This window comes from Arachis hypogaea, chromosome 9 (assembly GCF_003086295.3).
Source record: "Arachis hypogaea cultivar Tifrunner chromosome 9, arahy.Tifrunner.gnm2.J5K5, whole genome shotgun sequence".
In the NCBI taxonomy this organism is placed as follows: Eukaryota; Viridiplantae; Streptophyta; class Magnoliopsida; order Fabales; family Fabaceae; genus Arachis; species Arachis hypogaea.
Genome location: NC_092044.1, coordinates 55105393 through 55122023, shown reverse-complemented (window position 1 = coordinate 55122023; position 16631 = coordinate 55105393). Strand labels below are relative to the sequence as shown.

At 30.9% G+C, this 16631-nt stretch overlaps 1 protein-coding gene across 1 annotated transcript; it reads right to left on the bottom strand.

The window, feature by feature from the left end:
* Nucleotides 1-4917: 4917 nt before the first annotated feature.
* LOC112709136 (uncharacterized) lies at nucleotides 4918-16326 on the bottom strand. The gene is made up of 8 exons (XM_025761032.3): nucleotides 16144-16326; nucleotides 15524-15950; nucleotides 13667-14568; nucleotides 12481-12746; nucleotides 10900-10966; nucleotides 6389-6439; nucleotides 5457-5550; nucleotides 4918-4949 (listed from the first exon to the last, which is right to left on the bottom strand). The coding sequence occupies exons 1-8, from the start codon at nucleotides 16324-16326 to the stop codon at nucleotides 4918-4920; spliced, it is 2022 nt and encodes a 673-aa protein (XP_025616817.1).
* Nucleotides 16327-16631: the final 305 nt, after the last annotated feature.

The window sequence follows — 16631 nt, the reverse complement described above, 5'->3', positions numbered from 1 at the left end:
TTGAGTCCAACGAAAGATCCAGAATTAGGCCACATCACCGTAATAATTCATCCCCACAAAAGCATCAAACAAAAACAAATGTTGCGTTGTTCATTTTCTTCTCTAAATGCCGCTGATTTTTTTGGTGACTGATCCGGGCTAAAACTGGTTTGAAAAAAAGAAATTAAAACTTCATGTAGAGAACTTGAAGAATAAAAGAAGAGTATATTTAATACCGAAAAACAAAGAAAAATATATTTTAATTTGGAATAATAATAATAGTGGTATTGTTCTTATAAAATTTGGACTTGAAACTTAATTACAAGTTTTATAAATGCTAAAATTTTGACTATATGAATTAATCAAATTTTAGACAGAGTATGTGAATTGACAAATATGTAACATTTTTAACTACAATTACAATGTGAATTGGTTTTTATGAGATGCTTTTTTGTTTTTAACTTTTTCTTTTTTTCGGTTAATAGTTCTTAACTTATTATGTTGTTGTAACATCTTGTTAATTAGCACAAGATTGGGCCTTCCTTGTTTTTACTATTCAAGTTTGATGGGTCCAATTACAAATGCCACCTACCTCCTTTCTAATCCCAGTTTCCACTTCTCAAGAGTTAGTAACTGCAACCTCAAAAAACCCACCATTTTCAACTGCATAGAGCCATACATCACATTCTTCTTCATCATCAAAGAAAAAAGAGAGAAAAAAAGATGACAAAGAAAAGCTCAGTGCTGCATTCAAAACTCCAAGAACTCTCATCCATACTGGATGATCTGCTGCTGCATGCCCCTAATCAGAAACAGTCCCATGAATCTCTCTCCAAAGACATAAAGAACAAGATTGTTTTCATTCGGAAATTGTTATCTGCTGAAGTTGCTTCCAATTCTCAATCACCATTGTCATCAAGTCCCCACCATCTGAACCACAGTTCTGAGAGACTTGCCTCCTTGGAGAATGCCTTTCATGCATGGGACACTCATAAAACACTGTCCCCTGAATACATCAACATCGACAATGATTCTACCTGCTCTTGCTCCAATGACGATGGAAAAAGAGAAGGAGAAGAAGAAGAAGAGGTTTTCCATGATGACGTTGGTGACACTGACAAGGATATGGTGGAATTTCATGATGAGAGGGAGATAACAAAGATTGGATTTGATAGGATCGCATCGTTTGCTAATTATGAAGATGCTAAGGAATTTTTTGCAGGTTCTTCTAGGTTGAGGGTTGAGAGAAAAGAATTGAGAAGTAAGGAAGAAACAAGAAGAGGAGGCAATAGTGCATGTTATGCAAAAGCTTGTGGGTTTGTATTAGGGATGTTCTTGATGGGATTAATCATTCTTATTTTCTGTGGCGCAACATAGTTTTGCAGCCCTTCCAACTTAGCCAACTTCAATGGTAACTCACATAAATTCTGTTGTATATAACTTACTTTTAGGATACTAGACTAGTCTTCTAATCAATGATTTTGTAATTTGGATTATCTTTTAAACTTTGCAACCGCGGAACATGTCACAGAACTCAGAAGCACAACTGCCATCAGTTTAGTAAACTTATTAAATTGAAGCAACTAACCAAATAGCCCTTGGATTGTGACTAAAATTTAAACTTAACTGTATTCAGTTAAAGTCATTTTGAAATTCTTTTATGCTGTATTGCAATTTATATTATAGTTATTTCAATTGGATGCCTATTTTTTATGTAACGCGCATTTTGTTTAACCATAGTGTTACGAGGTGGTTTCTGCCCTGGACTAAAAGGGTCTTAGTTATAAATTATTAAATTTTATTTGTTTTTTCAGTTTGACTCTGTTAAAAGTAGAAAGGAGCAATAGTTAATTTATTTGGGTTGAGAATTTTTCTACACGATCAAAATATCTTTTGATAGCTTTGTGTTCTCCCACCATAATTCTTGTTGTCTCTGAGATTTATAAATAGAAAATAGGTAGTTTCTATTATGCTTAAAGATCATGGTATTTATGATAATTATAATTGAGTTACAATTTAAAAGTGTTGTTAAAATTTTATAACTTAGAAATAATAAAATAAATATATACTTTTTTCTATTTTGTTCAAGGAGATGCGATGAATGAAAAACATTGTACTTATTCAAGTTTTCAGGTCATAAAAATTATCTAATTCTACCTACTTTGACATGGATGTGCCATGTTTGTATGCAAGGGTGACAAAACTCCCCTGGAATCCCCACTGCTATTGCCTCTAATGGGAATTTGAAGTCGCGGAATATTTCTATGGAAAAATTAGTGTATGAAAAGAACAAATAGTGTATGAAAGGAATAAATATAAGAAAGATCATTTTTTTTTTTGCATTGTGAGCTTGTTTGGAATGCTGAGAATTAGAATTTATTTAAGAGTTGAATTCTTATTTTGGAAAAACTAAAAATGAATGATTTGAATTATAGTTATTAAAATCGGATCGGTTCGATTGGAAAATCAATGAATCGGATCTTATACCAGTCCAGTCCGATGTCTACACCGTACAAGATAAAGAACAGGAACAAACCGGTCAAACTTAGAGTGAACCAATGAAATTGATGAATCGGATCCGGTCCAATATTTAGACAGTACAAAACAAAAAATTGGAACAAATCGGTCAAACGCAGAATGAACTAATGAAAATTGATCTGACCGAACCACTTAAAATTTAAAATTTTTTGAAAATGCTTAAGATGTGGTTCAAATCTTTGACCTCAATAAGAGAAATGTCCTTCACAGAAACCGGGTATCATAAATTTTGTTAATATGCATGCAAATTATAATACATATAGATATCTTTCATCAAATAGTTTACTTTTATTTTATAGATTTTAATTTTATTTATAAACTCATTCATTCTTAAATTAATTATATTTTTATTTAATAATAATTATAATCTCACTTATTTTTTCTTTTCATAATTATATAATATCTATTAAAATTATTTTTAATAAATACTCATAGTATATAATAGTATAATAGATATAAACTAATTAATAAATTATTAAAATTTAAAAATAATAGTTATTTTAATATGAAAACAAAATAAAAATATTTAAGATAGAATAAAATTAACAAAAACTTATTATTCGTTTTTCATATTGTTTTAGAATAGTTAGATATTCTTAAAATGTTAGTGAAAATATGTGTATTAAATTATAATTTTAAATTTTTTATTATTTTTTATTCACACAGGACCGAGTCAACCGGTTGAACCAGTAACCCAGTAACCCAATAACTTGACTGTTCGATCACCAGTTCGGTTCTGACAACTATGATTTGAATTCCTTTGAGAATTTCAATTCTCATTCTTCCTTCATTTATAGTCATTCTAAATCATAGAATTAAATTTCAAATAAAAATAAATTCTTTTTTAAAAGAAATAGAATTATTTTCTCATGTTAAATGGTTTTCAAATAAGCTCTATATGTTTTTTTAGAGTAAAGTATTATTTTTGTCTCCAAAATTTGGGATAAGTCCCAAAGTTGTCACTAACGTTTTTTATCGTCCTATTTAAGTCCCTAACGTTTCAAAATTGACTCAATGTTGTCTTGTCGTTAGAGATCTATTAAAAGAATTGATAGTAGGACGAAATTGAGACGATTTTCAAATGTTAGGGAATTAAATAGGATGAAAACATTGGGAACAAAAACGCTACATAGAAATAAATTTTAATTTTATCATTCAATAATATCAATTTTTTTTATGGTACATACTTATTCAATTATTTTTTTAATCACATTTAAATAAATTACATTTAATCACATTACTTTTATTCTAAATAAATTTAATTTTTTATAATTTTACTCTTAAAAATTTTTATTCATCGTAAAATATTTGTAGAATGAAGGGAACCTCAACGGTCAAATATGGCCTTTAAGTATCTCAACAAAAAAATTAATGTATATAATCCCTTAAATTAATAACATTACAGTATACATGTATAGATAAAGGCATATTTAAAAGATTATAAACATCTATCTCTTTTATTGAGATATTTAAAAGGCCATATTTAACTGCTGAGATCCTCTTTTTTTTTTTTAAAAAGTAATACGAGAACGTTCATCTAAAACAAGAAGAGTACATTTACTTAAATTTAAAAATTTGAAAATAATAAGTGATTTTATTTATAATTTTTTAATTTAAAATTAATGATTTTAATCAATTAATTTTTTTAAAACCGAATAAATATAATTGATCATATGAGTAAAATAATACAAATACGTTTATTCTTATCAAATAATTAAATTAAATCATTAATTTAAATGATATCTATTTAAAATTTAAATTAAAATTTTATAATTTTAAATTTTAAATTATGTGAATTAAATAAAAATATAAAAATATACCAATACGATTCAAATTATAGAGAAATAGGAATGAGTTCATTGTATCAATGGGCGAATTTCAACAAAATCTGAAAGTTTGCCGATGTAGTGGATGAACTTGTTCCAATTCAACAAAAAAAATTTGTTTTAGAAAATAATTATTATTTTTTAATTTATTTCAGAGAATTTTCCTAGTGCTAACTGTAAAGTATATCAAGTCCTATATTATCTAAAAATAAAACATATTCTTTATAAGTGTAAAATAAGATCTTTTAATATAACTTTTAGGTTAAATCAGACAAATTTAATTTCATATAATAACTTCTATAATCACTGAATGTCAAGATTTAAATCAATTATCCAAGGGTTAAAAAAACTTGTCTAAAATAACTTACTCCAGATTTTGAAACTACACAAGAATAGACCAGCTATCTATGAGAACTTTAGTCTTAATATAATCTATATATGCCTTCCATGAATATTAATATTATTGCGACCACAAACATAATCAACTGCTAAAAGATTTTGTAAACTCTTTGCAAATAAAAGAAGATCAGAGATGTTGGCAAAGTATATGTCAACCTTTCCATAGTACAAAGATCTACCTTTGTTTTTTAGCTTTCATGCCAGTTCCTGCCAAGGGTGAATAGTAAGTAAGTAGAAGACCAAATATATGAAACCATTATGCAATTATCTATGACTCAAAATTATTTGGCAACTTAATTAAAATTTAAAACTATTACAGGTGCTGATCCCAAACAATAAATTTTTTCAATTTTGTTATCAACTCAAAAGTTGTAGTTGAAACAACTCTAAAGAATTGTCGGAAAAAAATATGAAAAAGTTTGCTTCACAAAAATTTTGTCACGACTGTGATTAAACTTGTTTTAGGTTGTGTTTGACAAGTATTTCAATATAAAAAATATAATGATACCGAAATAAGGTCAACTCCTTTATTTGACCATTTCTCACCATGTATCCCAGAGAAAACATCCCTCAACTTTCTAGTAAACTTGCAATTTCAAAAGAATGTATTTATAATTCTTGGGTATTGTCACGCGTGGGTTACATTAAATAGAGAAGATAAATCAAATTCTGACATTGCATAGCAAAGATATAAGAGCAAATTATGTAACAGACCTTTCTTTTTCTTGTCACGGCAGAAGGTACTTCCACAGCAGCATTGAAATGCTTTAATAGGATGTTCCTGATCATCAAAGTCAATACCATAATCCTGCAAATAATTCTTCGTTATATCTTGTATTCTTATCCATGAGGGAAACTTTAACAAATTCCTGGAAACATTTGACGAGTGTAGCTTTCAACTTAATTAGGTTAACTTAGGTTATTGGTACTCTATATCATCTCATCCAAGCATCTAGGATTTAATATATACAACCTTCCCCTCGGTCTCAAATTTGAATTCCGCATAGGGATAGAAAAATATTAGTATTAGGAGGGATAACTACAGTTTTTCAAAGTTGAACTAGTCACATTCCTAATAATAAGATCTAGATACAGGTGGTGATGACCAATATATAGGAACATAAAAAGATCCAGAGGGCATGAGATATGACAATGGTTTATGAACATTAAAAATCATAGGCCGTCTCATTTCTTTCATAACTAAAGAATTTAGAAGGGATATAGTCTGTTATTGTCATAACAGCTAACAAGTAATAACGATCTGGTTGTTAGTGACAGCTGTAACAAACAAACTGGTTGATAAGACTAATATTGTCTGTTGTACAAGTGATTTTCACTCGTAATGAAAATATCATAGATTATCTACTACTCTCAAATTCCCTGGATTCTCTCATTTCTTACACAGGTATCGCACAAAAATGTTGTGTGCCATCATTCCATTGACATTTTTCTGTAGATTTAACTTTCATATAATGACAGTAAATTTATGGATTATATATATATGATAAAGGTTACTTTAGGAAAGAAAGTTGTGCACCAAATCTCTCCTATATTCTCATTATATATAGTAGAAGTAGATGACAATACATGATAGAGCATCAAAGTTAAATTCAAACAAAAAACCGGTGAAATTCCAATCAGCTTACCCATGTCAGCTCTTTGTATGCTTTCACTTTCCTATTAGTAAAGAGAGCAATCTGTCAACAAGGAACATAAATTCTCAAAGTTGGTTTCATTTTCTTTTATTGAATGAAGTGAAACAATCCCTTTGTAAGATTTTAAGACAAATTTATTAAATACTTTTGTTGATGTAGCATGCTTGACCATTTATGTAAATTTTTTTCATATTGACATTATATCAAAGTTAAACTTAGGATAGATTTGGCAAAGTTTATTGAGAGGTATTTGTTCTTTCAAAAACATAAACATCTTACTCTGTGTTTGTGTTTGATAAATAAAAAAGATTATGTATTTGCATATTTAATTTTTAAAAATTAAAAATATTTTTAAAAACACTTTTAAATACTTTTCAAAATTAAAGAATCAAATTTAATTTTACATATTAATGAATAATTAAATTTATTCTTACTTTTTATCACATATATTTCTATTAAAGTTATTTTAAATTTTAAAAAATTTTATCAAAAATAATTATTATAACTTATACTTATTAAAAGCCACTTTTATTGAGATTTACTAACATAACTACTATAATTTTTAAAAAATTATTTTTAATAAATTAAAAGTACAAACTTTACTAAACTCACCCTTGAAATAAGGCTTGGTTTGTATTGATGTTAGTAGTAAAATTGAATAGGATGGAACAAAACAAAGAGGAATGAAATTAAGAGATTTTTCTTTTTAAATAAATAAAATAAATAATTTGTAGTGTTTTTACCGAAATGCATCGCATCTCTTATCTCGTTTACAGTGTAAATGAGATAAGATTATACGTATCTCGTTTACACTATGAACGAGATAAGGCACGAGACGACGTGGCCGTATCACATTTTTGCACGTGTTGTGTAAAGTCCTTATGTCGTATACAGTGTAAACTAGATACGTGTAATCTTATTTTGTTTACACTGTAAACGAGATAAGAGTGGATGATGCCTATATATATATATATATATATCTCGTCCATAGCCTTGATTAAGAGCTTTTCACTTCCATTTCTTGGCCTTTTCTCCAATTTTTACCCTTTTCTAATCATATTTCTAAATTACTTAAAAGAAGATGGTGCGTGCTGATAATCACGATGAAAATATTAACAGACTGAATGCGACTTGTCACATTGCAAGGACATCCGACTTTGTGGTTGGTGTTGTTTTTTTTTTTTCTTATGCTTATGTTAAAACATAGATGTGGTGCCATACTTAAGATATTTTTATAGAGATAGTATGCATTATATGTTAGGCGGCAGAATATATGGTTAGGAATAATAATTTAAATGCTAGTGCATGATGTTAAACATACTTTAAAACGGATTTGTTAGTTAAATATTTGATTAGGTTTGTTTTTTTTAATATAAGTAATAATTAGGCATATGTTTATTAATTTAGTTACTAATTTAGGTTATAAAAAATTTCTAGTAAACTTAATTAAGTAGCAAAATGTTTATGTTTGTATTTATTAAATATTTAAGTAAATAACTTTTCTTAAATTTTTTGTTACTTAAACTAAGTTATCAAGTTGATGGTGTACTTATTCGTTATTCAAGTAAATATTTTTATTTAATCTAACTTATCAAGGAGATGCAAAATAAATTTTGTTATTCACTATTTAACTAAATAATTTTATTTAAATTAAATAAAATAGACGTTTTTTAGATTAGTTATTAATTATCTTACGAAATATTCTTATTTGCATTATATTATTCAGACGATTTAAATTAATTATTTTACTAAACATTTTCATTATTTAAGTAAAATTTTTTATGTAAATGAATTTATAATTTAACTGTTTGTAGTTATTTGTTAAAATACGTTACTTATAAGTCAAATTAATTCATTATGTATACGTTTGTCGGTAGAATGTTTTACGTTGAAATTCTTATAGCTTTATAGGTTTACCCAAGAGAGTGAGTCACAAACTCCCACCACTGGACGCTATTGTCCCGTACCTGAGGGAGGCTGGGTTCAGCGACGTGTTACCACTCAGGGATTTTCTCTTCGACAACTCCCTGATCACGGCATTTGTTGAGCCCTGACGCCCAAAGACATACCACCTCGGCTTGCGCGCTAACGGAGAGCCCATGAGTGGTTGCTTTTGTGACTTTTATACATGGTACAAGATCGGGGATTGGGAGTTGGTTGAGAAGCTACTCGGTGTCAGGCCTCCTGTAGTCCAGCAATAGGGAGTGCAGAGGAAGGAGTCTTTCTCCTTGAAGCTGACATGGCTTCGAGAGCGTATCCAATATATGCCGCCCGATACTGATGATCCAGCTACTCTCCAACAATATGCGAGGTGCTACATATTATTGATAAATAGGGGTTACCTGATGACTAATAAATCCAATAATCAGGTTCATCTCCAGTGGCTCCCACTACTGGAAGACTTTCAAAGGTGCCGATCTCTGTCTTAGGGATCTGTGGTGGTAGCATGGACGTACCATTCCCTATATTCTGTGGCACACCGCTCCACCACAAATATCGCAGGCTACACTCCTCTGCTGGTATCTTGGATATATCAGATGTTCCTTAAATGGTGCCCACCTGAGCGATAGATTTACATGTAACCTATAAATGCGACGTAACTATTTAGTTTGGTTTTACTATTCATCATTTTTCTCATAACGATATTATGACAGATTGACTGAATGGTGGTTAATCTTGCAAATGTCCACAGGTTGATCGGCATGACACAGTAGAGCAGGGACCAGCACGAGTGAGAGAGTCCTACAATGGTGTCGGGAGTTGGATCAGTTACTCCAGAATGAGCTAAGTGAGTTACCTTTTTATTTGGTTCAGTTGCATAGATTACTCAACCTTTTATAGCACCTGTCACTTATCATTCTTCACTGCGTCCATTATAGTTCACGTGGACGCCATATGACAACCCTGTACTGTAGGATATCTGCCAGCTATGGCTGAAGGAAAAGGCAAAGTGGGGGACATGGATGTCTATTGTCCCCTTCGTCTGTTTTAACATAGTTGAATTCTACCATGCCAATCCTGTGAAGCGCCAATTCAATGGCGAGCAGCTAGTGACAGGGGACTTGGTTTATGTCGACATGTTCCTGACTACCACAGAGCGTGCGAGGACGTCTAGTGGCCTACCAAGCTTCATGAGTGCTACGATCGGTAGAGGGATCACTTTGGAGAGGGACACCGGATATCTATTCACCCGTGCTTGGACTATCACCCGACGTGGGAGTATTGGCATTGGTATAGACTAGCTTGCCGTGTCAAACACTTGTCGGGGTAGGATGTGCTTGATGACCCGAGGCTGTTGGACTTACTGGTTTGGGTGTGAGAGGTGGGTCATCCTGGACGAAGTCTGACAAGCTAGATCCACTGCCACTAACGTCCCTGACTTCTGCAGAAAGCTCCATCACTTGTTCCGCCATGATTCTCCTATAGATGTCAAACATCAAATGCACATGTTCGTCGTCATGGAGTCAAAACAGACGAAATCGAAAAACTTCATTTTCCATCGGTAATAGCAACATATACCCCACCTTTCCAATCTCTTTTCTCCCGCTACCACCGACGCTACTCAATATCAGACTCTTCAACTTGGACAAAGAACTTACGCGCCAAGTATGCAACAGAATGGGATTCATGCACTCAAATATCACCCCAGTATCACTATTTCTCATACGGCAATTCGTATACACACTTACAATAAAGTATCCACTACTACTAGACATTTTGGCTTATTTCTGAAAGAAAAAGGTAGAGAAGAAGTAGTGAAATGTTTACAAAGGATTGCACATCCTTTTATAACTGTTGGAAATTTGTCTTTACATATTTTGTGTATAGTGTAAACGTCATATTTATTCACTTATCTTGTTTACATTGTAAACGAGATAACATTATACGTATCTCATTTACACTGTAAACGATATATACACTTCATTTCCATGTGGCCTTATCTCATTTATGTGTATATCGAAATACGTGTAATGTTATTTCGTTTGATGCGATGCATTTTGGTAAAATTGGTATAAATTATTTATTTCAGTAAATAAAATATTTATTTTATTTATTAAAAAGATCCTAAAACTAAGTAAAGTGATATTATATAATTGTTCCACTCTATTCATTGGATATTTTAATAATGGAATGGAATATGAAGGCGAGAATTTAATTGGATGGAATAGGTTTTATCTATTGTTGTTCCACACTATTCAATTTTATAGCATTCCGATAATGGAAAATATAATTTTTCCTTTTTATTCCATTCCACACTTGTTCCAGTCTAATCTAAAACATAATTATGAATATAAAATGAGAAAGTATAGGAACAAACTTTTTTGTTAGCCAATATTAGTCAACTTTAGTATTTAAATTTATAATTTAGAATTTAGAGTTAAAGGTTTATGACTTAGAGTATATAATTTATGATAAATAAAATAAATTTAAAAAAGTTAGCCAATATTAACTAAAAAAAAGTTGATTACATAACAGTACTGATAAAAATCAACCAGTCTTACATGATAATAGTGGCGATCAGGAATCTCCACTTCAACAGGAATGTCTATCAAATTTGCATCAAAGCATCTGGAATTTTGAACACAAAAATCAATATTAGAAATCAATATATAACAACAATAATAAGAACCATCAAATCTTATTCCATCTCAATAAGCAACACCTTAAAAGAAAAGACTAAATAAAGAAAATCTCTGATAATTAGCAGTGAATAAATGGAGAAAAAGAAAACAATAGAAAAAATTAAATAAAAATAACTAAACAAGAAAAACAGTTAATAATTAATAAAATAGAAAGATTCAAGTGCACATTTGATTAGAATATTCAAGAGTGATCACATTGTAGATTTTTTGGTTTATAAAGTCAAATGCACATGACCTATAATTGAAGAGGGTAGGTTGTTAGGATTTAGGAAATATTTTGGGGGTAGTATATAGCAGGGAAAATAAGAAGAGTTAGAGGATAAAAAGTGAAGCAACAACAAACTCTGTTTAGTGGTTGAGATAGAATTTAAGAAGGAAAAGTGGTGTAAATTGAACGAAAGGATCATTTTTTGTTAGTCTTGCCATTTACATTAGTTTTTAAGGAATCAAGGCCACTGTTCTACAACAGAAGAGAATAGGAAAAACATGTGAGTATAGAGGTCAATGACACCATAAAGATGACTATTTGAACTTATTCTTTGAGATAGAAGAGTCAGTTGCTTACAAACTAACATAAACAGAAAGAGTAACTGCAACTGACCCCACTCATTCTATAACAACCTTGTAACCACTTTTCCTTCCTATAATGCCAGCTCAGCAACTACTTAACAGAGTTAGTTGCTGCCTTACACTCCCTCTTGTAGCTCTTTTTATCTCTCCTGCTATACAATATCCCAAATAGTTCCTAACATAAAGTTAAATGAGATATATGATATTGTAGTCGATTTGTTCATGTAAAAAGGTTACTTTATTTTTATATCAAAAGAGTTAACCACCTAACCAATTCAATGATTCCATCACATAAGGTGTGTTTGGAATAGAAAAAAGTTAGAACTGAAATCAACTAAGCTATAAATCAATTATCAAAAATGAGAATTGAATCAATTCAAATTTATTATTTACATCCTTGATCCAATCTTATCTAATTATATTACACAACCTATCACCACTGCTAGATCACTGCTACCTCCCTCTCCAACCCCTCCTCCCTCCCCAACTCTCTTTACACTAATATTTAGAGCGCAAAATAGTTTATTAGTTATGTAGATTCAAAATTAATTCTACTCCATGTAAACCCTATTAAAAAGAACTATTTCAAATACAAAGAGATAGAAATCCATTGGACTTCAAATCAATTCATTTCTTTCTTTCTCTTTCCCAAACCCAAACAAGAAAAGTCATTTAAAATTGAAATGAAATCAATTTCAATTTTTCTGGGTTCCAAACACACTCTAATAAACAGTGATCATGCTAATACAATTTTAGGCAAAAGTCATTGTGTTAGCTCATTTTTACCTTTGATTAAAAAGTTTTGGTTCTTAAATTTTAAAAACTTTTATTTTTTGAAACGCAACCATTTAAAAGATAAATAAGATGTACCTATGATTGATAAACCTTGCAATATTTCCATTATAAGTTGCATCTAAGCAGAGTGCCTCATCATCCTTTAACACCCTTTCTGAGCCCCAATCTGCATCAAGGGTTACAGGATATGTATGTCTGTCCTTGCTGCTTTTGTGCAATACCCTTTCATACAATTCTGCATTGGTTAATATTTCCCCGACGTACTCACATACAAAGCAACCTTTGGGCAAATCTTCTAGTGTTCTAATGCCCCAACCCTTTCCTTCCTGAGTCAAGAATACCTGTAGATCAGAGAATCACAATGTACCCCATCATATATCAAATATTCAAATTCATGAAATGAACTAATAAAACAGTGGCTGGGGAAAGGTCGCTCCAATAGGGTGTAACATAGGCAACCAAACCTAATTTAAGCATTAGTGACTCAGAAAACACAGTTTGAATAGTTTGTGGTAATTTTTTTAGTGAAAGATGGCACATTGATAGACTTATCAAGTTCATGCCATTGAATGTAGGTTTGTGGATGATTTCATATCTACTACACCTCTTTGTACAACAATTTTCTGGGTTTATAACATGGACAATGTGTTAGCATAGTTATTTATAGATACCTTGTACTAAAAGAATAAAAAAGACAAGATACTCATAGAAACCCAATATGATATCATAAGCCAACTATGCCAAAAGCTTAAGGTGGTAAAAGCTTATAAATGTTTTTTGCATTTAACATAAATTATTAATGTAGAGACCAAGAAAAAAGGTTGAAGTTTTATGTGACACGAGCTCCAAAATGTTATCTTAGTCATGTTACTCTACTCTAGACGATGGAATTGTCAGTTGGTAGACTAAAAAATACCAAACTTATGTTGTGATCCAACAGAAACAAATAAGTTAATACAAGATGTACTGCTAGCTAGAAGTTAAGCATTTTTTTAATTTAAAAAATTCAAATAGAAAAAGATAACACCTTCACGGCTTCACCACATGAAGATAAAATTGATGATTATGATATGATCATAAACTAGATAGTATCATGGGTGGATAAGAAGAATGATTCAGAGTCATAAATAAGAAGATAAAAAGGCTCTTAGTGAAGTTATGACTTGCCATTAGAGTCCTTATAACAGTCATAGAAAATTTAAATTAAGGAAAATAAATAAAGTCTAAAATAAATTGCAAGATTAATCAGATAACAGGTTACCTGCAGTTTACATCTTAAACCTCGTTGCACTACCCGATTTCCACACTGCATATCACATCCACATTTCCTCCAACATTCCTTTATAAACTTTCTAACCAAATGCCCCTTGCATTCTTCAGGCATGTGCTCACTCCCTTTATAAATTGGGCATTCTTGACAATACACAAAATGATATGGTTGAGGTTTGATTTTTGTAGCTATGCATGCTTCTAAGAACTTTTCCTTCACCAAACCTTCTCGAGTATAAGCAAACTCCCCACCAGTTTCTTGAGAACATGCACAAGGAAATGTTAAAGAAAGACAGTTGCCTGAACAATCAGAACAACAATCCTCATCCGCAACCCGAGCAAGTGAAATGTTCACATTAGCATTTTGATAGATTATATTATTTGGTATGTAATTAAACTTAGGCAACTCCTCACTTCCAGTTTCATCTAATAATGAAATTGCAACCTTTTCAGAACCTTTTGTTATGTCACTCAGAATTTGAATAGAACTATTTTCAGCATGAACAATAGCTTTTTGTGCTATTTTTGTCAAATTAGCATGATTGAGATTTGGTCCATATTGATAAAGAGTTGATATAGATTTGAAACGACAATTTACATTTGAATCATCGCATGGGCCTCTAGAATTATGTTCAGGATGAACAACAGCTTGTTGTACCATGTTTGTCAAATTCGCATGATTGAGATTTGGCCCATTTTGATAAAGAGATGATATAGATTTGAAATGACGATTTGTGTTTGAATCATCGCATGGGCCTGCAGAATTATATTCAGGATGGACAATAGCTTGTTGTACCATGTTACTCAAATTGGCATGATTGGGATTTGGCCCATTTTGATAAAGAGCTGATATAAATTTGAAACGATGATTTACATTTGAATCATCACAAGGGCCTACAGAAAATCAGCAAGATATTCACTAGAGAGCAGTTAGTATGAATATATATGTAAAAGAAGTTAAAGCATTCAACAAAGTATGAATTGTCTTCTAGTTTCAGCATGTCTTAAGAATAACAAGGAAGTAAGTTGGAAAATTTTTATTATTTGGACATAGAAAGGGAATTCAGGACTGAGAAAGAACAATAATAACAATAAAAAAATTAATGTGATAGTTTTCTCACATAGCATTTATAAGAATCCAAGGAAAACTCCAATAAGTTTTGCACTAAAAAAATCCAAGTTGCTGAATCTTATCTCAAATTAAGTAATGTCTCACAAAAGTCTCCTTAAACATAATAAGAAATCTTCATTCCAAACAAGTACATCACATTGTTGCATAGATTACATACTATCATAAAACTTTAGCCTCACATCTGCAAACTGTGAAAGTTAACCCTTGAAAACAGGTCCTAGGAACATAAAGTGGTTATGACATATGAGACATCTACAAGAATTCATTGTTTTTCCTTAAATTTCTTTTTATGGAAGAAATATAAGAGGTGTTATTATTGCAAATCAATTTACTTTTTCAGAATACTTATCTTCTACTTGGATGAAAAATCAGAAGGAAGACAAAAACATTTAACATTAAAAATAAAAGAAATTTGGATCATAACCGATGTAAAAATAAAAACAAAACAAGGCACCAAAAAGAAAAAGAAAAGAAACAAAACCAAGCAAAACTAAAAAGATATGAGACATCCGGGCTTATTTGGTAACTTTGGTTTATATTTTCATTTTTACGTTTTTAGTTTTCCAAAATTTGAAAAGAAAAAAAGTGAAAAAATAAAATCATATTTTCTGCTTTTATTTTTTTCCTTCACAAATTCAGAAAACAAAAAATAAAAACATAAATCAAATTGTCTCAATTATAAACTGTTTCAATTATATACGCTAGCATGAAAATTACCTTTTAGATGTGATGAAACAGGTTCAAGATGTAATTTTGGTTTCTTAGCTTTTAATATTATAAGTTCTTTCTCATAACGATTACTTGACATATGTATCTTCTGGATGTGGGAACGGCTAGATCCATCAAAAGAATCTCCACAATCCCTTGCAGATGCTGCATTCTCATGGCACAATTTTTTACTATCTCTAGCATCCATGCAAGATAAACTTGAGATAATTTCTACCTCACTCAACCTTGTCTGCAATGGTTGAGAACTGTTTGCCAGTTTCATATCTTCTTTAGATGCCTGAGATGGCTTAATGATTTTCTTTTTGGATGTCTTTGAAAGTATTTCATTGTCCACTACAGATATCATCTGTAGTTTCAGTCTTGCTCTTTCTCCATCATGATTACTGATTGGAGCTTTTCCCTTACCTTTCTCTTGCTATATTTGGAAGAAAACGATGTGTTATTAACAACAAATATATTCTAGAAAAAAAGGTGCAAAAGAGATAATTGATGTAGATTCAAGTGAAGCAATAAAAATAACTTTATCCTTGAATATAAAACACTTCAAATTTGAAGGACTATTGATCAAATTGATGTGTATATAGACAGATAAAGAAGTTTGCAGAAACCTGATATTCCATTGACTCAAAGTATGCATGTATAAGTGTTTGATAATTGTCTTCTTCAATAAGCTCCCAGCTATTACCATACACTTTGAGCAACCTTTTCAAGACAGGCATCACCTCATCATCAGAAATGCCTAAGATTCTCATAGCATTATAGGCATTGGTAACTCTACGATTAGGCGCCATGATAGTCTCAAAAATTGATTTCACCCAATGCTCTAAATGACCCTTTTACTAAAACTCACTACCAACTTGAACTACTTCTCCTACATATCCCAAAATGGGAACAAGATAAAATACTATGCATTTAGAGGAAAGATATAAAATGAGATCAAGCTATAATACTTTGCATTTAGAGGAAAGATACTAGACAATGAATTAAAGTGAACACAATATCATCAAAGGAAAAAAGCAATAATTCCAAAGATCATATCGATAGGAGGATGTGGTGTATTTAGGATAGTGGCATTCGACACCCTATACAGCTTCAC